Consider the following 22,779-nt stretch of genomic DNA (forward strand, 5'->3'; position numbering starts at 1 on the left):
CCCTTGGGAGCAGGACAGTAGACCTGGGATCTGCTGGGACTTCTGTGACTTGGACTGCCTTTCACTTGGACCCTTGGGAGCAGGACAGTAGACCTGGGATCTGCTGGGACTTCTGTGACTTGGACTGCCTTTCACTTGGACCCTTGGGAGCAGGACAGTAGACCTGGGATCTGCTGGGACTTCTGTGACTTGGACTGCCTTTCACTTGGACCCTGGGTGAAAAACTCATCTTTTATCTTAACTGGTATTACCAACCCAAAATTATCTATTTATGTTTCTCGACCTTATATAGTTTACACTTTTTTTGTGAGCTTCTTTTCTGAATTTTTTAATAAGGAAAGCTAAACTATAACTGTCTAGTCTTCAACTCCATCAGAGACCTGAGAAGAATATAATATTACCTGAGTAAACAGGAAGTACAGAGTAAACAACATTCAAAACTAAGAAATGAAGGAGACAACTGGCTACATGGATAGTCACCCAGGTTCCTCTGTAACATTGGGGCATCCCTATTCAGCTTGCAGGCCTGAATATCTGACCGATTTTTCTGGAAGCATGAATTTTGAAAGACTGTCCCACTTGTCTTTGCAAATTTGGCAGTCACTTTCGTTTCCTGCTTGTCTAATTTGGGCAGCATACTGTCAGCAGTTAAAGCGAGCAGAGTTTCTTGCCCACTAACTTTTGCCACAAAGAAAGTAAACTCTATATGGATTTTCTTTGATACCCATCATCTCTGTAGTAGATTCGCACCTCCAGGAGCAGTTGATTCTCTGCCATTTCAAGAAAAAGCAACTGTATATTCCTTATCCGTCAGATGTCTCATTTGTACACTGGTTTCAGATCCTTTACCTGGTTGTCTTCATTTCCCTGAAAAGACAAAAATAAAACCTTGTCTAAACCCTGATTTTGGGGATGTTGCATTATGGCAAGTTATATCTGATCAAATGAAAATCACTTGTTAGTTTTAAAAATTAGTTTAGATTGAATAGTCATGCTCTTTGTTAAAATATCTCTTCTTATAATCAAGCAATCTCCCTTATTCATATCTAATCTTTATAATATTTGCTTTATGTTTCTCCTGAAGTTTGTTTTATCTTATAAAGCTGTTCTATTCAGAGCAGTAGGTTGTGGGGTTTTGTTTGTTTTTATAATAGGTATTAGGTCCTTTAATTGTTTTGGGGAGGAATTTACCCCATGGAGAAACCCTATACTCATTTTTCAAACATACTATGATCCATTCAGAGGTTTATTTCTGTCTGAACCTGTCTTTATTGCATATCTGTAATCATTTTCTAATGAGAAATGCTTTTAAAATGATAACCATTTTGTTCACAGTGGCCCTGGATGCTGACTCTGCCTCTCTTGGTCTTTTAATATAACAGAGGTACATTTACTGCCAGCTCTTTGAGCCATGTTCACTACCCCAGCTCCAGGGACACAGGGGTTCTATGTCACCATTTAAGGGCAGGACCTCCAAAAAGGGCCAGAGTTAGTGCTCCCAGCATGATTTAGGAAGCTGTCTCTCAAAGAAGTTGCGGGGACGTAGTTTTGACAGAGAACTGAACACTGTAATGTAGGAGTCAGAATTCATAATATATGCAAAAATTGAAAAACATTTAACTAAACATTCTCCTTTAAAAGTGTCCTGTGGGTGACAACCCAGTATATGATGCAGGCACAAACTAAATTTTTCTCTGGGAGAACGTGCCCTTACCCTGTGTCTCAAGAGGCTCTCCCAACAATATTTCCTATAAACAATCACATGCAGTCAGATTCACATAAAGAACCAGGAAATCACAGGCAGAACTGAAAAGTGGAGCCACTTATAAAATAAGCATGATTTGTGGGGAAAAGAAGCAAAAATATAATCTTACAACCCAATTGAGAAGAAATCAACTGAAATTTGGAAAAGAAAACTGTACATATCAGGATGTTCATGACAAACGGGTCTTTAAAGAAAAAGCAGACAGATGGAGTGACAGTTGACGAGCAGCCGACTTCTCTGCTGCAAGCAAGGAAGGCAGGGACTGCGGAATAACACCAGCAAAATGCGGTGAGACCGTCTGAAAGAGTGTGCTCAGCAGAATCGTCTCTCCAGGAAAACGTTATCCTGTCGGGAGGCTAAAACAAACTTAAAAGTTGATTCTCTACGAAATGTATCAACATTGAGAAACTTTTAGCAAGTGATAAAAAAAAAAAAGGAACAAAAGTAAAGGCAAAAGGACCCACAGTACTGTGAAGGCCAGCACATGGTACTCAGATAAAGAAAGATGTCAATTCGAACATTTATTAAAAACTATTAAAAGATGTTAATTGTTATCTAAATAAGTGAGAAACATGTCTTGGTACTTGACATGTGCTTTCTGGTTTATAGCAAACCTTTGAAGGTCAGAGGGATGACCAAAGTAAGGTGACCTACTTGATTAGATGTTGTCCTTGTTTTTAGTGTTATTACACAATTTTGTGTCCAGTGGTGATAAATACATCGATTGATGCCCCAAGTAATTAGACCAGTGAGCAATGGGGAAATTCACGGCAGTCACTGGGGCAGATGAACGCCGGGATAGAAGAACATGAAAGCCTTTTGATGCTGCAGCTCAGATCCATAAGTAAAAAACTAAAAAGTAATTAAAATTTAAAAGCCATAAAAGTTGTCAATTTAAAAAAATCATAGATAATTATTTTATTTTTGCGGAGAAGGTAACATTTTTTTATAATGAGAAATGCGGGAAAGTATAATTTTCGATGTGTTTTCTGAATTTGAGACTATTGACCTGGCACAATCCTGACTTTCACGGGAACATGAACTTTCCCATTTCCATTGATTTGCCCTGTTTTGCTGAATTTAATAGCTATGGCACACACATTTGTCAGTGACTCTTAATAGGTCAGTTGAAGATACACGTTGAAGTTATTAAGTGGAAGCAATCATAAACTTGAGACCTTAGCTCTAGTGGGCAGTCCTAATATCAAGGCATGAGCCGCTGTGGGATCCAAACGGGGGCAGCTTGTTGATTTCTTCAGTGTTAGTTCCCTTTGTATCATTTGTTATATGTTTGCAGCATACATATACACTCACTGTATATATACATATGCATGTGTGTATACATATGTGTACATACACACAATATGGGATAGAGCTGGAGAGATGTCACAGCAGTTAACAGCATGTGCTCCTCTTGCGAAGGACCAGAGTTTGGTCCCAGCACCCATATGGTGGCTCACAATTGACCACAACTCCAGATCAGGTGGCTGTCTTCTGCCTTCTGTATGTATCTGCACACATGCAAAACACACACGCGGCACACACACATGAACAAAATGATTTCTTTTTAAAAAGACTCTGATCTAGGGCTGTTGTTCTCCAGAAGTCTAGTTCAAATTTACTTAGGGGAAATTCCTTGAGAAAGGGACATTTATAACAGTTGCCAGTAGAATCTACAATGTTCAATTTAGAAGGGAACTTTCATAACTAAAAAAAAAAAAGTTGTCACGGCTTTTTTTAAAAGTGGGAATTAATAATTCTTGCCTTTAACTGTAACTACATATTTCTTTTTCTTCCACAATGGCATCATAGAACCATAATACTTATTATGAATTCTGATATGTTCACATCTTTCCCCTCAGGTTGCTGATGCTACATCAGTCCCAAGACCTTTCAATGTCTTGCCTGTGAAAACAAAATGGAGTCACATTGGCTTCCATGTTCTGCTGTTTGATCTGGAAAACCTTGTGGAACTACTGCTGCCCACTCCCATCAGCGATGTTGACCATTCTGGGTCGTTCTATGGAAGTGACATCTTGAGGAGAGCCAAGAGCACAGTAGAGAAGAAAACATTGACAATAAGAAGAAACAAAGCCTCATGTAGCTCTCTCCAGGCCGAGGCACAAGCCAAGTCCAGTGGGGACAGCTTGCCCCTTGGGGATAATGCCAGTAAACTTCCAGAGGAGAGTGATAGCATTAAAAGACAGAAGAAAATGAAGAGCTCCAAGAAGACACGCCCTAAGCCATCCAGAAAGGTGGATTCCAGCCTCATAATAGACATGGCGAAATTGTTTCTGTCTTGTGTTTTGCCGTGGGGAGTGGATAAAGAGTTAGACAGCCTGTGTACCAGGCATCTCAGCATCTTAAAGCTGCAGGGTCCTGTGTCTTTGGGACTCGCTTCAAACGAAGACCTCTTCTCCCTGATGCTACCTGGGTGGGATGCATGCAGTTCTGAAATGAAGGAGTACTCAGGAGTAAACCTGTTCTCCAGAAAAGTTCTGGAGTTGTCAAATAAATACACAGCCACACTTCCGAACCAGACTGGAATTCCCAGAGGCCTAGAGAATCACTGTGATGCTTTGCAGCAATCAGATACTATAGCGTATTTACTGAGCAGACTCTTTTTAGTTAATAAGTTAGTGAACATGCCTCTGGATTTGCCCTGCGAAATCGACAGGTAAGAAGCACTAGAGAGACTGATGGTTCTAATGGAGACATCAAAGCCGTTATGATCATTCTCTGTGCTCAGCGCTATCATCTTCCTTCTGCTGGGAGATAGGGTTAGAGATAAAAGAACTTTTAAATTCATAACTCCTTTAAAAGAAAATACATTTCCCCATTATTTGGTTGGAGGATAATTATATGTTTTAATATTCATTTAGGTTAGGAAGATGTCATGGTGTCATACAAACATGGAGCCCTGAGATTGAGTCCCCAGCACCTACATGAAATCTGAGTGTGATAGTGGGTCTCTCTAACCCCAACCTTGGAGATGCAGAGGGAGGTAGATATCTAGAACTAGCCGACCAGCTATTCTAGCACAACTGATGAGTTCTGGGGCCAGTGAGAAAACCTGTCTCAAAATAGAAGGTCAAGGAAGATACTTAACATTGACCTATGGTCTTTAATTGCATATGTACACACATTGCATACACTTGAATACACACTTAAAAACAAGAATAAAATTAGAAATAATATTCATTTACTCAACAAATATGCATTGTATTCATATGTGCTAGAAAAGCCATAGGGTTAGATGCTCAGTGAAAGCATAGATGAATTGACGTATGCATATATACATATGTATTTATGTGTGTTTATACATTAATAATTCTTAAATAGGTGCTTATGGTGGTTGGAAATGTCATCTCTTAACTCCTACCACAACCTGTGCTTTGCATATTCAGGTGGGGTGGTGTGATTGTGCAAGGCTCTGCCTTACAGTAGGTACAGCTCACCAGTAACGACGGCAGCTGTACTTTAACACTTGGCAGATGCCATATTGTCCCTTTACATATATGGTTACATTTTTATTCTGATTTTAATAAATGGAATTCAGTTCACCAAATACTTATTCAAGTATGTACACAGCTTATGATGTACAGAAGACAGAGAAAACAGATTTTTTGGATTGAGGCAGGGACTCACTCAAAGAGTAAAAACTCTACACATAAAACAAGTAAGGACTGCTGGAGTAAAGGAAGGAGCCAGGGAGAAGCATGTGTGGTATGAGGGGTACGGGTGAGAGGGTGAGGCAAGTCCGTGATGCTCTTCCAGGACAGAAGTCGACGTGCTTGCTGCAGGGCAGACAGTTGCTGCAATCTGCTTCCTACGAGCTGGAGCTCGGGTCAGCAAGCATCTGTCCTAGAGGCTGTGTGACAGAGCTCCAGCCCTCCAGTGCTTCCGGTCTGTTGGGGCAGACCCCATAAACTTCACACCAGAATGCTGCTGTGTCACAGGCATTTAATATCCAGTTTGCTGGTGTTGATGGGGAGAGAACAAAGACAGGGAGAAGGAGTTCTGCTTCGTATGCACATTTTGATGCTGCTTCTTCTGCTCATCTTGATCAGTCAAATCCTGCCCACATCTGTATACTTAACAACAAAATTAAGGTAGATTTAAAGGCAACCTTTTTCCTTTCTCTTACTAAACATTTATACAACAATGAAGTATGCTTAAACTGCATTCTCGGTCTTGAGCCTGAAAGCCTGGGAGAGAGCCTTTTGCATCCACTGTGGCACTACCGTGGGGTTTTGGACTCGCCATTAACCTGCCTTTCCTCGTTTACAAAGTGAGCTGGGGGATGACTGATGCTAAGAATTATTCAAATTCTGCAGATCTTAGGCTGTCACTCCCCACCTCCCACCCCCAATGGATTATGATTCCACCAGGAGGATGTTTTTAATAAAGATTCTGGGCTGGAAAAGCTGTCTGGGGTGCTGTGGGTTCAGGGGCTCCCAGCATGCTTACCATTAAAGGCTCTTAGAAAGTTGTCACAGACTGTCTATGCTTCAAAAAAAAAAACCTACCCATTAAAATACTGGGTGTGTTGGTGCATGTCTGTAATCTAGTACTCCACATGGGACAGAGGCAAAGGCAGGCTGATCTGTGGCAGTGAAACCCTGTCTCTTAAATCAAAACCCCAACTGCCCATTCAAAGAACTCTGGAATGGAGGTCTCAGAATGAGAACTTTTCTAAGTCAGCTCTTCTGAATCTGACCGACTGGAGCCAGGATGCTATGTTTTATTGAGAAATCAAAATAATGTATTACTGGATATGTCATTTCAAATCCTTCCAACAAATTTGTCGATTTTGCCAACATTTTATTCTAGTTGTGCAGTCTAAGAAAGATCCCTGTATGCTTTCCAACAGACTGTGTTGATGGAGGAAGGGCATTGGTTAATTATAATAAAGAAACTGCCTTGGCCCATTTTATTGGTTAGAACATAGGTGGGTGAAGTAAACAGAAGAGAATGTTGGGAGAAAGAAGCTGAGTCAGAGAGTCGCCATGATTCTCCCATGCCAGGCAGGTGCAGGTTAAGATCCTCCCTGGTAAGCCAGCTCATGGGCTACACAGAATATTAGAAATGGGTTAGAACAATATGTAAGAGCTAACCAATAAGAGGCTGGAACTATCCAGGCCAGGCAGTGTTGAAAAGAATACAGTTTCCCTGTAATTATTTCGGGCATAAGCGGCCGGGTGCCAGGGACGCAGCCCTGCCGCTCCTAATGCAACACTGTGTGACTGCACTGAGTTCTGAAGAAACAACCTGTGGCAGCATCCTTGACAATGTCAGGAACAATGACCCAGCACAGGACTTGATGGTGCTTGGGGAGAGTTCCCTGGTGGGTGTGAACCTTAGGACTCAGTCATAGCAATCAGATACCTCACTCTGTACAGGAGAGGTAGCAAGACCTCTCCTGTAAAGGGGACAACAGTTCATTCTGATGAACTAAGATCTGAAGTTCAGTTGAGAATGTAGATCGATCAAGTTGAGAAATTAAGTGTAGAAGACAATGATAAAATAAGTCGTGTTCAACCCCCTATTTGCTAAGGTAGTATTGAGCATGCACCTTCAGCTTATCAAAGAGTTTACCATACTTTTAAAGCAATAACCCTTAAAACTTTTTTTCTCAACAGACCTTTCAAAATGGAGTCTGTTCACAACAAGGGGAAATTTCCTGGAAGTGATATTTTAAGTATGTCAAGCTTCTATGGTCACCTAAAAAATGGTAAGAGAGTTAATGAAACAAACATATATTTCTTTCCTATAAAATAAAACCATAGTTCTGTAACTGGGTGGCAATGCTTAAATACATAACTGGAAAATGCATAGATTGCATCTATGGGGCGCTAGATGCCCAAGTTGCTGAGACTTCTCAGCAGATGTAATGTTTGGATAGTAAAGTCCTGTGTGATTTATTGGAAGATTGATTGCATCCATTGCTTTATTACACCCTCCCCAAAACCACTATCAGAGAGTTTTCTTGCTATTTCAGGAGGTTATTTTTATGTGTGTAACCATCTCAAATTCTCTTGAGTAATCATCTCAGCCTTTAGATTGCATTTTAATGCAAAATGGCTGATACATCTCCCATTTGCCTCTCCAAGTCTTAGCAACTTCAGTCCTGCTGCTCAGGTCCAGAACTTTGATGCCATTGTCTCATGTTTTCTTCAACTTCATATCCCATGTGTGAGCTTCCAGTCATCCCAGAGTCTGATTCTTCTGACTAACTGTGATCACACCCTGTGGGTGACCCTTCATCCTGATATGGCTATAGTAGGTTGCTACCTAACCACTCCCTACTCCTACCCCTGACTCTTACACTCTATTCCCAACACTTCTTTTTCACTTTGGGATACAAGCTACATCATTTCCCTAATCCCAAGACCCTGCCCAAGTCGCCACATCCACACATCATGTCCTGGTCCAGAATGAAGTTGCACCTACTTTTGTCTCTTTACCCTTAAGCAACACGACGAGTAAGTCTTAAGGCAGCATTGGTCTGCCTTTGTCTGGATTGTCCATACTTCTGGTGTCCACAGAGCCCTACCTGCTGTCCTTCCATTCACCTTCATCCTCCCAAACCTCCTTCATCCTGCCCCACTTCCTTCCATAAACATCCCACCTCTTCCGCTGTTGTGCCAGTCTCCAGACACTGTTACACTAATACTGATCTTTCTCGTTTCTATGACAGTCTTATTCATTATTACGTCTAGTGTCTAGAAAGAATTGTGTCATTGTTCTAGATTAGTGTTTAAAAAAAATTGACGAGTAGACCTAAAGGGTACTTGCTGACTAGAAGAATGTTTGAGAAGTGAATGAAATAAGCAAGTGGGGTTCAAATTCCTCTGTAGATTACTTTGTACACACCCTTGGGAATGTCTTTCATTTTTACTAAATCCCTATTTAAAATGAGAATAAGGTCCCGAGCCTGATGCAATGCTACCTCTGCAGCTAAGCACCACTGAGATGTGGTGCACAGTGACTCTACAAGACTATGAAAAAGAAAATGTAAGATTTTAGGAGATTTTACTAATAGCATTCAATTATGGGGTCCTGGTGTGTTCCAAAAATTCTATTAATGGTTTGTATATAAAGTTTCACTTGATATATAAAGAACCCTATTATTGAAAGCATAAGAAGGTTCTGTTATCCTCAGGGAAAAATGGGACCCCTTAAAATTAGATGGATGGATGGCAGTCAGACTTTTGGTAACCAGAGACACAGCTTTGCCATGCAGATCTGCCCCTTCCCTCTCCCTTTCCTTCTCTCTTCATCAAATCTCTCTTCATTTGCATGCCTTTACATCCCTTCTAGGTAGCCCCTGCCATCCTCTTAGTATGTAGAAGCTCTTAATATGGATACTTCCTTAGTTTGAATTTTTGTAGGACTAGGAGAAGGATTCAAATTTAAGGTTTAACATGTATGTTTCTATAAAGATGAATAACTAACCAGATCCTAGGGTGTTCCTGCCTCTCCTGTGGGTCTGCAGCTGAACAGCCTTAAGAACTAGTGTTATATTGGTGTTTGGGTTCCATTTTTTAAGAGTTAAGACTAAATCAAGATTAAGAGCTGGAGAGATGATTGGGTAAGCAAAATGCTTGCTACGCAATTATGAGGACCCGAGTTCACATAAATTCCAGGGATGGATACACATGATTGAATTCCAAGAGAGACAACAGAAGCCCTGAAACTTACTTGCTAGACAACCTAGTCACTCAGTGAGCCTCCAGGTTCAAGGAGAAGCCCTGCCTCAAAAACAAAAGTGAGACTCATTGAGGAAGACATTCGCCATCCAGCTCAGACCTGCATAGGCACACATATGCACACATGTTACATGCAGTTGAAATCTGAGACAAATAAAATACCCTTCTTCCATAGTAGACTAAGAAATGAGATGAGTGGAGAGGTATAGGAAAGGACTCAGTTGTTGGCGATTGATTTCTTTAAATCCAAATCCTGAAAAGTGAAATAACAGCGGAGTTCTCTTTTTTAAGGCTTGACAGGAAGCAGTGCCCACTCCTGTTAGCAGAAATGGTGGCTGAGTAATGCTGACAAGACTGGGATGTTTTCTTTTCATCTTTACCCCTGACGTTGCAATTAATTCTATGAATCCCTGACACTGCCAAGAAAAGTTGGCTCTGGTATCTCTATCATATTAAATTTTAACATCGCATTAAAGCATACTGTGAAGTGCCCCACGATGCCAGTAAGTAGTTACAGTTGAGACCAAGCCTTAGCTTTGAAGGTGAAGTCACAAGGTCATCAAGATGAGAGAGGAAGAGAGGAGGGAGATCAAAAGAAATCTCCTCTTCTGCATCGTGGAGATGTGGGAAGTGTGTTCAGAATGAGGCTGTTCTGGGACACAGGTCTGTGTACCATGATTGATTTCTTCAAATTCTTTAGAAAAACATTATAGTAGTAACCAAGCAATTTATTATCAACTTCTTTTATGTTCTTAATTTACTTTATACCTTGTATGCTTTTTTCCATCACCATTCTTTGATCACTAATGTAAGTTAATGGAAATATACATGTGTAATATACACACATATACAAAATGTATATATACTATATATATGTTTGTGTAATTTGTTTCTATATAGGATGATTGATAGAAAATATAATGGATAAAAACTAATCTCAATAATTGTTACTAGAATGTCAAACATGAATCAATACCTTAACTCTAAAAGACAAGTGTATTTGCAGTTTCCCACCACAGAAAGCCTCCACCATGCTTCCCTTTTTACTATTGAGACTTAGAGCTGTATGATGCCTGCACTCATCAGGAAGCCTTAAGTGACTGATATTTTTCATTTCAATGATTATATATGCATTTTCAATTAATAAAAGGGCACTTTTATTTCTTATTAATTACTCTTTTGTGTGGTGAACTGTTAGTCTCTGTATGGATCAGTGCCCATAGAACGAGCCCTTCCTCAAGGTTAGAGCTTCTCACTGGACTTAAGGCAAAGAGAGAAAGGGTGTTAAAGAGGACAGCCTTGGAAGAAACAATGCCTCACCCACAGCATGAAGCAGCAGCATTTTACTCCTTGGTAGGAGAGGAATGACTGGATGAGCACAAGCAATACAGTCTCTGATTTTACCTGTGACAGGTGCTGACTTGTACGAGGAGGTAAGAAGCCGAAAAATCTGGTGCTTTGTTCTAGTTTGGCAAAGACGTAGAAAGATGAATGAAGTATAAAAATAAGCACGGTGTAACAGTATCTGTCTAATTCTTCTGGCTGTATGAAAGTCATCTGAAATACTTTCCCAGAGTATTCCTGGCTTCCCGTTCCCATCTTTGGACCTGCTAAATCACACTCCACCGTAAGGTCGAACCTGATCATTGGTGTCTGTAGAAGCACTCTTCCCCAGGTGGTCCTACTGTGCAGACAGCATCAGGGACCGAGCCGGAGTGGCATTACTAAAATGAGTTTTCTTCATATCTAGGTAGGAATGAGTACCACACACCTGAGGCTGACATCTCACTTTTGAAGCTAATCTCCTGCTGGAGAGACCAGGCTGTACAGGTATGACATTGTCCGCGTGCCTCTAGTTATCAGAGGAGATGCCTGCTACTAAGATTCATTGAGTCCCCTCTTCCCTGAGAATGTAAGTAGGCAGTTATTCTTATTCTGCAAGATGACTTTCTAGACCATTCCCTTCACCAAGCTTGAAGTATAGGCAGGGATCAGGCAAAGAATAGAGATGTCCCAAAAGGATACACAAAGGCCAAGGCAGAGAAGAGTGGCCATGAGAGCTGGGTTCATCCTAGCAGGGATAGCCCCTTGTCTGATGTGAATTCTCTTGGAAGCAGAATTAGTTATTACTTGTTTTGCGACTTGAACTGGCCTTTTCTAAGGCATTATCGTACATAAAATTAGTCGATTTAGAGAGCTGCTTTGTACAATGTTCTCCTCACAGTTCTCTCTCAACTTCTTTGGGTCCCTGGCGACTGCTGGTGGCTCTGAACAATACAAAAGATTTCTGCACCATCTGAGAAACATGAAAACAGTATCATTAGACAGTCATTAAAAACACCTCTCCAGTGCCCTGTCAGAATCTTGCATTTTCTAAAGAGTGCAAGGCTGGTGCTGGTGCCCAGACCCTTCCTTGATTACATCTGAGTTTTTATCGTTATTAGTTAGCTTCATGCAGGAGTGTCAAGAATACTGACCACTGACCCTCTGCCCCCTACCACTCTTGTCCACCCAGCCTCCTCCCCACAGATTTCCCTCTCATGTTCCTGTCTGTTTGTTTGGTTTTGTGATCTGATAAGATCAACCGGGGCCATCTGTGTGACCATGTGTGTGGAGACAATTGGAGCCTGTTGGGCTAAGCTACGGGCACACAACTAAAAACAGTGACTTCTGTCTCCAAGCATCTACCAATAGCTAAGAGTTCCGAAGTGAAAAACAGGGCCCTTAAATCTCTCCCCCTGTCCTGACTGATGGTTGATAGGGTAGGTCTAGTGTGGGCCCAGTGTTTGGGTCTAGGGAATGGCATCTTGTAGCTTGTCACCCCATATTTTGGTTCACCTCACTTGTCCTTTTGCAGTGTTCCCTGAGCTTTAGAGGGGTGCGTTAAGTAACTTGTGTAAGATTGGGCCCACGTCTGCAGCTTAGGCATTTGAGTCTCTCTCTGCATCGCTACTCTTACTCATAAGGAGAGGCATTTCATGTGGCTTTTAGCAGAATAGGCTGGTATTTTTATGGAAAAACTCAAAGTTCTGGGCTTTTACAAGACTGCTTATAATTTGGAATAATATTCTATAATCCATGAAAATGAAAACTCTCTCCCAGGTAACTGAAGCAATACAAGCTGTCCTCCTGGCTGAAGTTCAACAGCACCTGAAGAGCTTGAGGGACACACCCGTCAGCAGCCAACCAGCCCCGGTGGCACAGCACACCATCTGTGAGAGGATGCAGATCTCCTCGAAGGTGGGGTGGACTGAAGAGATAGAGCTACCGTATGTGGGAACCTCCTCCGCTCTGAAAAGTAAGTGAGCAGTTTACCTGTCTGCTCTTTCAATGAGCTTTCCTACTACTGACAATGTGTTGGGGAATGCGAGTTTACAGCATATCGTTTCCTCACAAATGGAGCCACACATTCCATATGGGATCTAGTCTCTTTAACAGTTTGTTCGCATCATCATCAGGCTATTAAAGAACATCTGATTCTGTCATAGTTATAGGTGTTTTGTAGAAAGAAATTTGTATTGTATATAAATAAAAATAAAGTGAGGGGGTGCCATTGAAGACTTGAGCTCTAATCTCTAGCACTTTCATAACTATCTGGGCTCTGCAGTGTGTATCTATAACCCTGAAGAAAATGTAGGGCTCCGTCGTGGCTGTCTCGTTTCTCATTAGAAATGAGATCACCAGATTTCTTGAACGATCTGTACGAGGTGCACATGGGAGGCACCAGGAATCAAGGGATGTGTAAATGAAGTGATGGGTCTTTGAATTTTATGATTTTGCAGCTTACTCATTTTGCAGCGTCTTCTTACGTTTCATGGTGTGTATTTCATCTGAGGTCTTAATATTTGCACGCTTGTGTGTCAAGTACGGATGGATCACCTTACCTGAGTTTACATTTACACACTGAGTATATTCTGATTGTCTCTGAATGCAGAGCTGAAAGGGATATCTGTCTAACTAAAGGAAGACTTTGTTGTATAGCTAAGTACCTCATAAGGAATAGCTTCCTTTACAGTACTTATATACTAAATGGTCTTCATTTAGCCTCAATACAGTCTCTATGCCCAAGTGAGAAGAGGTAAATTCTTTATGGTCATAGCAGTTGCCTAGGGAATCTCCATGTGATGCTGAATTAGCAAGGAGCAGAAATGCAAGGAGACACATCAGGGGGACCTATGTGTCGGGAGCATCTAAGGTGCTCTCTCTGGATAGAACCTCAGATGAGTTGACATTTGGCATCTCTTTTTCTGATTGTGTTGTTCTGTGTTTGGAATTTAAGGGCAATGGTGCCCGTGTTAACCCTGGTGAGATGACTTGACTCCTGCATCGAGCACTGCAGCATCAGGTCTAGGAGTACTGTGGTATTCTGGGTGTGCTAAAGGTAGAGAAGACTCACTCTACAAAGGTTACCCTGAAGGTCTACTTTCAATAATGTATATTTGAATAATCTGCGTATTTTTTTTCTATTTTTGATTAAACTAATCCCCAGAAAATTGAAGAGAAGCATAAAAGTCCCCCGACAAGAAATTCTGGATTCAAGATAACACTAATCATGTGAACACTGAAATGATATTGTCAAATTCAAGTTCTGATGAGAACTTGCTATTTACTACCTTTAAATATTTGTATTTTTGTACATTTTGTAATTAATGGAATGATGAGGTACTAACATGGTGTATGTCATTGATATATGTGTGTATGTGTGTGTGTGTGTGTGTGTGTGTGTATTCATGTGTTCGGAATTTCTCATTATTCTCTAAGAAAGGGTCTCAAATATATCACCTAGGCAATCTGACCTAGGAGGCTAAGACTAAGAGGGACTGGTAGACTGATATTCATTGGTTTACAGTGTCTTCTCTTTAAAACTTTCAGTCAATCTTTATACATCACATTATTTATTGGTTTCTTCTGTGCACTATATGTTGGTTCAAGAGTTGGAGATGTAAGAGAACAAACTGGAGTTCTCCAATAAGGGATACAACCCAGAATCAAACTTAAAATGTAGGAAAACCAAGCCACCCTGGTGTTCAACATTATTATCAACCTGAAACTATGAGGGTGAGCTACAATAGAGGCTTTGGAACACAGGGAAGAAATTAATTAGCCAAGATTTGAGAGTCAAAAAACCTTCTTAGATGTCAACATCTCTAAGCTGAGACCTGAAGGATCAAGAGAAGTTAGTCAACAAAAGGTCAAGGTGGAGGAGGCAGCTGTTAATTGAGATCACAAATTCTTTTCAGGAATAATTCTTCTTTTCCTTTAGACATGTGTTCTTTTCGAGTCTCATTGCTTCCATAGCCTGCCCTCTTTATCCTCAGCCTTCCAGAACAACAGTGCCATTGATAATGCCATCATCATTCGTGCAGTTTAGTTTAGTTCAGAATTCTTTGTGTAGTCTAAATTACTTAGTAACCTTCTATGCAGACATGTGTATTTTCATACCATTATGCTGCGGAGAAAACCAAACCAAACCAGCCAGCCAGGCAACCAACCAACCAACCCACCCACCTGTGATGGGTGATGACCTGAAGAGAAGCAGCCAGTGCTCACCTGCCCCCCTCCCACGCACACCCATAGCTGGCATCAAACCAGATGAGGAAGAAACCTTGTTCGTTCTCACCACTTCTCCTCATTACAGTACTAGAAATTTCATCTCATCAAGATGTATCAAGCAAGAGAAAGAAATAAAAGATTTGCAATTATGAGAGAAAGAGAAAATTACCTCTATTTTCAAAAAGTCTCCACAAAGGTTATTAAAGCTAATGAATGAATCCAGTAAAGTTGCAGAATGCAAGACAAGCATACAAATGTGGTATGTCCTTTTATAACAGTAATGAATTTGCTACAGAGGAAACAATGGAAGCTACCCCAATGAGTGAACCTAAGTATTATTATTATTACTAATTAGTTCATTACAACTATACGTTAAAATAATATGTTAATAATGATAATGCCTAGGAATAAACCCAACCAAGGAAGTAAAGATGTTTGTGATAAAAATTATGAAACACCAATGAAAGAAAGATATATATTAAAACATGTACAGACCTCCCATGTCCATGGATAGGAAGAACAAACAAAGGCTTCGATAAATAGTGCTGGGAAAGCTGTTTAAGTCCATACAGAAAGTTGAAACTGGAGTTTATTGCAAACCCTGTACAAAAATTAGTTAAATCAGATCAGTGCCAATAGTGTAGGATCTTACAAACTGAAATTATTACCGAAGTAGAGGGTAGGCACATCGAGATATTGGCATGGATGCCAGTTCCAAGATAGGACTCTGAATGCCCAAGAAGTCAAAGTGAGTATTATACCAAATGGGACTATACCAAACTAGACAGCAAAAGAAATAGCGCAGCAAAGAAAAATGAAAGGGAGTAAATATGTGCCAACTATTTATCTGATAGAGGGCTGATATCCAGAATATATGAAGAACTCCAAAAGTCTAATGAAACAATATAGCAGAATGATCTGAATAGCTCTTGAAAGAAAAAATATAAATGACCAGTAAATGAATGACCATCTTTGAATATCATTAACTGCCGGAGGAATGCAGAAGTGTAAAGAAGGTAGAGCTAACCCCACTTAGAATCACTGATCTCACAGAAGAAACACTAGGTGAGTGTGTGGACAAATGGGAACTTGTACACACTGATGGAGATCTGAATTGGTGGTGCACTCACTTTGGAAAACAGTGTGAAAGCTTCCTCAGAAGACTAAAATTAGAATTAATATATGATCTAGCTAACCCACTCATGTGTATAAATTCACAGGAAGCGAAACCATCTTACTAAGGAGGAGCTTGCCTGCCCAGGCTTATTATGACCCTATTCACAATAACTAAGATATGGAGTCATCCTAGGTTCCTGTCCGCAGGTGAACAGGTGAAGACGATGTGGTATGCAGTACATGGTGGAATGTTATCCAACGATAAAGGACCAAATTCTCTTATTTTTGGAGAAAGGGATGGAACTCATGGACATTCACTTCACTAAGTGAAGTAGGCTAGACACAGAAAGACAAACATGTTTCTTCTCAACTGCAGAATCAACTATCAGTCATCCTGAAAGTGTAGATGTTTCTAGAGAGGAGAACTATGGGGGTCATGAGGATGGAAGAAGAATGAATAGGTAGGAATTACACAGACTACACCCATGTCTAGAAAAGTATGAATTTCTTTCCTTTAGTAAATACAATTAATGTTTTTCAATGTACAAATATATTCGACATAACAAAAGAATAAAAGAAAAAGAGAAAATCTTGCCCTAGGCATTACTGCCAGTGAGTGATACAGCCACACATCACCTCATACAGTCTGCTTTCCAGGGTAACTTCTTCACTTGACATCATTCTCCAGTTGCCCACGATTATTCCTCTCATCTCTTTCTCCAGTTCTCCAGAATGACACTCTCAGAGGGAGGCTTTTGTGAGTGTCTAAGTGTGTGTGTGTGTGTTGGGGGGTTGGGGGAATATGCCATGGAGGTTGTTGGTAGTCAACTATGAAATGTCTTCCATAGGCTTCAGTCCCCAGTAAACGACACTGTTTTCAAAGGATGTGGAACCTTTACAAAAAGGGTCTCTCTGGGCCATGGGGATGGACCTTACTTTTAGCTCAATCCATTACTTTGGATCTGTTCTCTGCTTCTTTATTTTATTTTACATATGAGTGCTTATAAAGCAGCAGAGACCCAGGCACTTGACAAGATAGCAGACATAAAATGCTCTAGACCCACAATTCTCAACATGCAGTTACAACCTCTTTGGGGGTCCAAGGACCCTTTCATAGGGGTCACAGATCAGATATTTATATTATAATTCATAACAATAGCAAAATGGCAGTTAAGAAGTAGCAAAGAAATAATTTTATGGTTGTACATCACCATAACACGAGGAACCCTATTACAGGGTTGCAGCATTAGGAAGGTTGAGAATGACTGCTCCTGACCAAATCAGTCACTATCCATTAATGCCTGGCCTCTGCAAAGCTTAGAATTGTCAGCTTGATTGTAAAGGCTTCACTCTGGAATATAAATTTATGCTTCTGTAGATTTTAGTGGTTAAAATAATACCTAAGAAGTTTTGCTGAAAATGCCCACTGGTAAATGTTAAAAATATAGAACGTTTAGCATGAACATGTTAGCTGTAAGGATTAAACATTTGATGCATGGAAGGAATCGTAAACCTTTGCGGGCATACATTAAAATATTCATTAGACCATCTCATTTAAATGTCGAGATATTCATGTTTTAGGTAGATATTAACTGACTAAAATAAGTAAAAGTGGCATCACACACATCATATACATTATATACTTTCTCAAAGACACTAGAGGTAGTTTGGCTTGATAGATGCCCTATCTTATTTTTCACTCCATTTAAAACAGACACCTCCCTCATCATTTAGCCTTTGCACCTATGAGCTCTACTGAATTCCTCTGCCGTTTGTGCCTCTGTGAATTGTCTTAAAGATTCTACTGCCCCTGTAAAATCATTTTCTGCTCTTTTTTTTTCCTAAAAGTTGTTTCATTTTCCACAGAGCTTAAGACTGATGTTTTCCATGGTGTTATATGAAAATCTGGAAATTTTGTCATCTTTTAAAATCCAAATCCTCACGATACTAGCCTGGCTCCGCTGTCCAGCAATGGTGGTATCAAGCAACAGAGTTAAGTATTTCCTTGATAAAGGTTTGCAAGCCCCATGGCATTGATTATTGTCCACATCCCCATTTAAATTTATTGACAAAGAAAAAATGATCTAGACTCCCTTGCTGAAATCAATGTCTTTGGTGCTATTGTTCTCTGGAGCTGAGGTCTGCCCCTGACACAGATCATTCAGGAACAAGGATGGGGCCAATCTGTCTTTTTCTCTCTCAGCGCCTAAAGCACTCTTTCACCTACTAGCCAGACAGAAGTATTTATTGAATAGATGAATAAACAGATGAGCAGTGGGCAATTTTGTTCTGAAGATTCAGCCAACTCCTAGGTAGTAAGGAAGGGCAGGGATGGAACAGTCAGTTGATCTCCGTGCTTTAGCGACCAGGATTGATCTTGATACACACTGGAGTTTGTGTTTTCCCAGAGGCGTCATCCCACGAGCATGCAACATAGAGACAAGAACAACATGAACACAAGACAGATTCATACACACACATGTATACACACATGCACATAGAGAAGGAGAGGGGGGGAACACATAGGGCTACAAGCATGGAGACAGAGGACTCTTGATGACTACTCTTGCCCATGTGTCTCTTTGCCACTATCTCTTTATGTACCCATTTTGCTATGATCTGCAGTTTGAAAGAACATGGCCCCCCAGCCTGACCTAATTGCCTCTTATTCCTCTTTAAAGATTCAGTGCCTTGGTGTGGATTTCTCAATGCTCAGTCCAATCCTGTGCTGTGCCCTCCCAGGAACTTCCAGCTTATTCCAATCCCTTGTCACTGCTTCTCTAGTCCAGCTAACATAGAACCTTCAGAGCCTGGGAGGTCCTGGTCAGCTTGTTCTAGCCTCCTTACATAGCTAGCGATGGACTTGAACTGTGTTTTCGTCCAGATTTGTTCTTATTACTGCATGCCTGTGTGTATCTGTATGTGTATGTATGTCATGAGTGTGAGAGCAGGTGCCTGCAGAGGCCAGTAGAGGGTGTGAGTCTCTCGGAGCTGGAGTCACAATGGTTATGAGCTTCTGGCACAGGTGCTGGGAACCAAACTCAGTTCCTCTCCAAGAGTGGCAAGTGTTCTTAACCGCTGAACCACTTCTCCAGCCCCACCCCACCCCTTTTTATGACTGGACACTTCCTGAGATGTTTGTCAAGTCGTTTACTGTAATCCCATCAAATAATGCTGGTGTGAATTCTCAGAAAATAATCGTGGTGTCATTAAGGATGACGTTCCTTGAGCAAAAGCAGACATGAAGTGAGTTTTGCACTTTCTTCAGGTAGCACAATGGGGAGCAGCACAGGGTGGTTTCTAGGGAAGGGCCAGTGACAAGGGAAATGGCCCACTGGTCTCATGGGAAACCCTGTTGTAGTGGATTGTCTTCCTGACTCAACCTTCATTTCTGCGTTTCAATTGTGTGATACGTTTGTGCTATTTACAACCTTGGAATGATGTGGAGAGGTTCAGAATGCCTTGTTAATGCCTTGTTAAGCATTTGCAATGTCTAAGGTCCACTGTTAGACATAGATTTTTAACGGTGCCTCTTGCCCAGTGCTGGGAGGGCACACTTGTAAAATGCTATGAACCACCTGCCCCTCAAGTTGCTCGCTTACACAGCTCTATAACCTCCCACTCCAGTATCCCAGGGGACAGAAGGTGGAACTTACCTTGTGCTCCTGGAGGCAGACACACCTCCTAGTACAGGACAAGGGATTCTCATGTGTTGTTGCAGGAATGACCCAATGACTAATGAATGTCAGTGGCAGGCACATATCCATGAACTCTGATCCAAGAAAGAAGAAATGTAAAATGACAAGCCCATAACTAGGAAGAGAGTGGAAGGGGTCATTATGGGGATGACTATTCTATTCTAAAGTCTGTATTCAGAAGCACTTACTCAAATCTGCCTACTCAGTTCAAGAGAAATTTACCTATGTAGAGGACAAAACAATGTTGATGGGATTTGAAGGAAACCAGATAATGCATAGTATGCCTCCTGAGAATATGGTGTAGTATGAAACCTGCTTGCTTGGAAAAAATTTGTTTTGTATAATTTTTCTTTTATTGTCCTCTGCTGGTCATGGCCTTTGTTTTTGTCTCTGCAGTTCCACCCGGTTGGAGAACCACTCTTTACAGAAAATCTTTTTAGGTAGTCTGACATCTGTGTCTGTCTTTTCCCAATAATAGCCACATCATTCAGGGGAGTTCCTTTCTCAGCTCCCCTGTGTCAGCTCCTTCCTCCAAGCCCAGTGGCTGAATTTCCAACCTGGCTGCAGTTGTCTCCACCCACAGAGAAAGGCCTTCTCATCCCATCTACTTGCTCATATTCCAGTGTCTTAAGATCTTACACATGAGGTCACCATGGAGACCATGTTACCTGATGAGACAATAGGAAGTCCTTGCACTAAAAAGCCCTGTCCCAAAAGGATCATTAAATAAAATTCCACAATTTTCAACTTAATTGTGCTTTATTATATAACACAAATGATATAAAGGATATCATGGGTTTAAAAACTGGTGTGAAATTTCCCAATCTGTGAACCGATAGCGGAAATTGGAGGAAAATAATAGGCGCAAAGAGATCATCTATCCATAAGGTCATGTGATATACTAATGATTGGGTTAGATTTGTGACTCAAAATATGTAAGTTCAAAATATAGCCTAAGATATCTTACTTTTTCATACAGTGTTTTATAGTCTCTAATATTTAAAATATGTTTAAATCATTTTTATAACTCCATAATATTCCTTGCTATATTCAAGGTATATCCCTTAATATATCAATACCAGAATAGAGAATGAACAGGTTGATAATCCAACTGATAGATCCATCCATCCATCTTTTGAACTTATCACTTCTTCGCATACATGTTAGGCCCTCTCCATGTCAAGTATAGTAAGTATCTTGGAAAAATAGGATGTAGCTTCTAGCTTTTGAAAAGCAGGAATCTAAGAACCCAGGAGGTTATTGTGGCATGAGACATTAAAGTTCACATTTCCATGGAGACAGAAAACTTGTGATTGACAGAGCTTGAGTTTTAAGGGGAAGTGTGTGATCTGGAGAACCATGTTGTACTCACCATGAAACTGAGCACTCTTTCAGCCCTTTTTTTGGAAGGAGGACTCACCCCACCATGAGGTAGGTGACAACTGGATGTTTACAACCCTAGTTGTCACCTGAAGAATCTGTCCCCAAATAGGATCAAAGTCACACTCCTTGGGACAGTGGATAAGCGGAGTGACAAGACCAGCCTGTGCAGACTACAGGACTCCACTAGTGGCAATCTTTGCTGTGGAGTTTCCATTAGGCTGGTGGATATGTTGCCAAGTCTGCACAGTGAACAGAACTCCTCTTGCCCAGGTCTCTGTGTGCCCTTCTTCTCGGAGAGATGCTACTTTCCCGTCAGCCTTTATTTCTCTAACTCCACTTTTACAAAGACCCAGATGGCACCAGTTGGGAAAACATCGAGTGACAAGAGAAGATTGCAAGGACAATCATGGAAGCAGGTCACCAAGTCCTGGTCAGGATGAGGGAAGCCCGGTTAAAGCAGGGTGGGGACAAACAGGACCTGGTGGTCAAAACTTCTGACTTGGAGCTGAAGGATCCCGACAATCCTAAAATGCATCATCTAGGAAGAACTCAGACATATCCAACACTAAGAAACAGGAAACACAGCTTACCAGATTATCCTTACTCTTAGCACCTTCCTTGTAAAGTAACACTTGTTTATAAATTTGATTTCCTTATAGACTTTCTTTTTTCCATATCTTTATGAACCCAGGAAGGGTTTGTTTGGCTTCTACTTCCAGTTCACTGTTCATCATTAAGGGCAGGAACTCAAGGCAGGAACCTGGAGGTAGGCTCCATGGAGAAGCACCACTTGAGGGCTCACACACAAGCTCTTGCTTAGCTACCTTGCTTGTGTAGCCCAGGACTACCTGCCTAGGCATTGTGCTTCCAACAGCAGTCTGTGACCCTCTAGCATCATTTAATAACCAAGATAATCCCTCATACGCATGTCTGTGGGGCAATCAGATCTGGTCAACTGTAGTCGGAGGCTGCTTCTTTGTTTTCCAGCTGCCCAGACCCAAAATAATAATACAGGAACTATACTAATTGTAATATTGTTTGGCCTATTAGCTTATGCATATTTCTAGCTAACTCTTACATCTTAAATCAACCCATCTCTGTGCATCACCATGAGGTCTTGACCTACTGGCGGGGTTCTGGCATCTGCCTCCTCCAGCGATGATATGGCATCTCTCCGACTCTGCCTTCTTTCTCCCAGCATTTGGTTTAGTTTTTCCTCCTCGCTCTATCTGCCCTATCACAGGCCAAAGTAGCTTCTTTAGTCATTAACCAATAAAAGCGACACCTATACAGAAGGACTTCCCACATCAGACAAGTTCTCAATGGAAACTTTCTTCTCAGATGATTCTAAACTCTGTCAAATTGAAAACTAAAGCTAATAAGAACAGCTAGAGGCAATATCAGTGCTTCATATCTCATAAGAAAGATATTTTCTTCATATTATATAAAAGAAGGAATTTTATCTCCTTAATTTTAGTCCAAACAATGACCACAGTGTTTGTGGTCATCAGAGCTCAAATCTCATCAGCAACACTGTCGGTGTCTGACTGTG

At 41.0% G+C, this 22,779-nt stretch overlaps 1 protein-coding gene across 3 annotated transcripts in view; it reads left to right on the forward strand.

Moving 5' to 3' along the window:
- Wdr72 (WD repeat domain 72) overlaps positions 1–22,779 on the forward strand; it is a 187,406-nt gene that overhangs the window by 95,388 nt on the left and 69,239 nt on the right. For all 3 annotated transcript variants that reach the window (XM_050125831.1, XM_050125837.1, XM_050125847.1), the window contains 4 exons: positions 3,628–4,442; positions 7,408–7,499; positions 11,228–11,307; positions 12,580–12,775. In XM_050125831.1, coding sequence (XP_049981788.1) covers positions 3,628–4,442; positions 7,408–7,499; positions 11,228–11,307; positions 12,580–12,775 — 1,183 coding nt within the window. The remainder of the gene's footprint in view (positions 1–3,627; positions 4,443–7,407; positions 7,500–11,227; positions 11,308–12,579; positions 12,776–22,779) is intronic.

Source organism: Alexandromys fortis, unplaced genomic scaffold, assembly GCF_014885135.2.
Source record: "Alexandromys fortis isolate MF-2015 unplaced genomic scaffold, M_Fortis_MF-2015_v1.1 scaffold_22, whole genome shotgun sequence".
NCBI classification, from domain to species: Eukaryota; Metazoa; Chordata; class Mammalia; order Rodentia; family Cricetidae; genus Alexandromys; species Alexandromys fortis.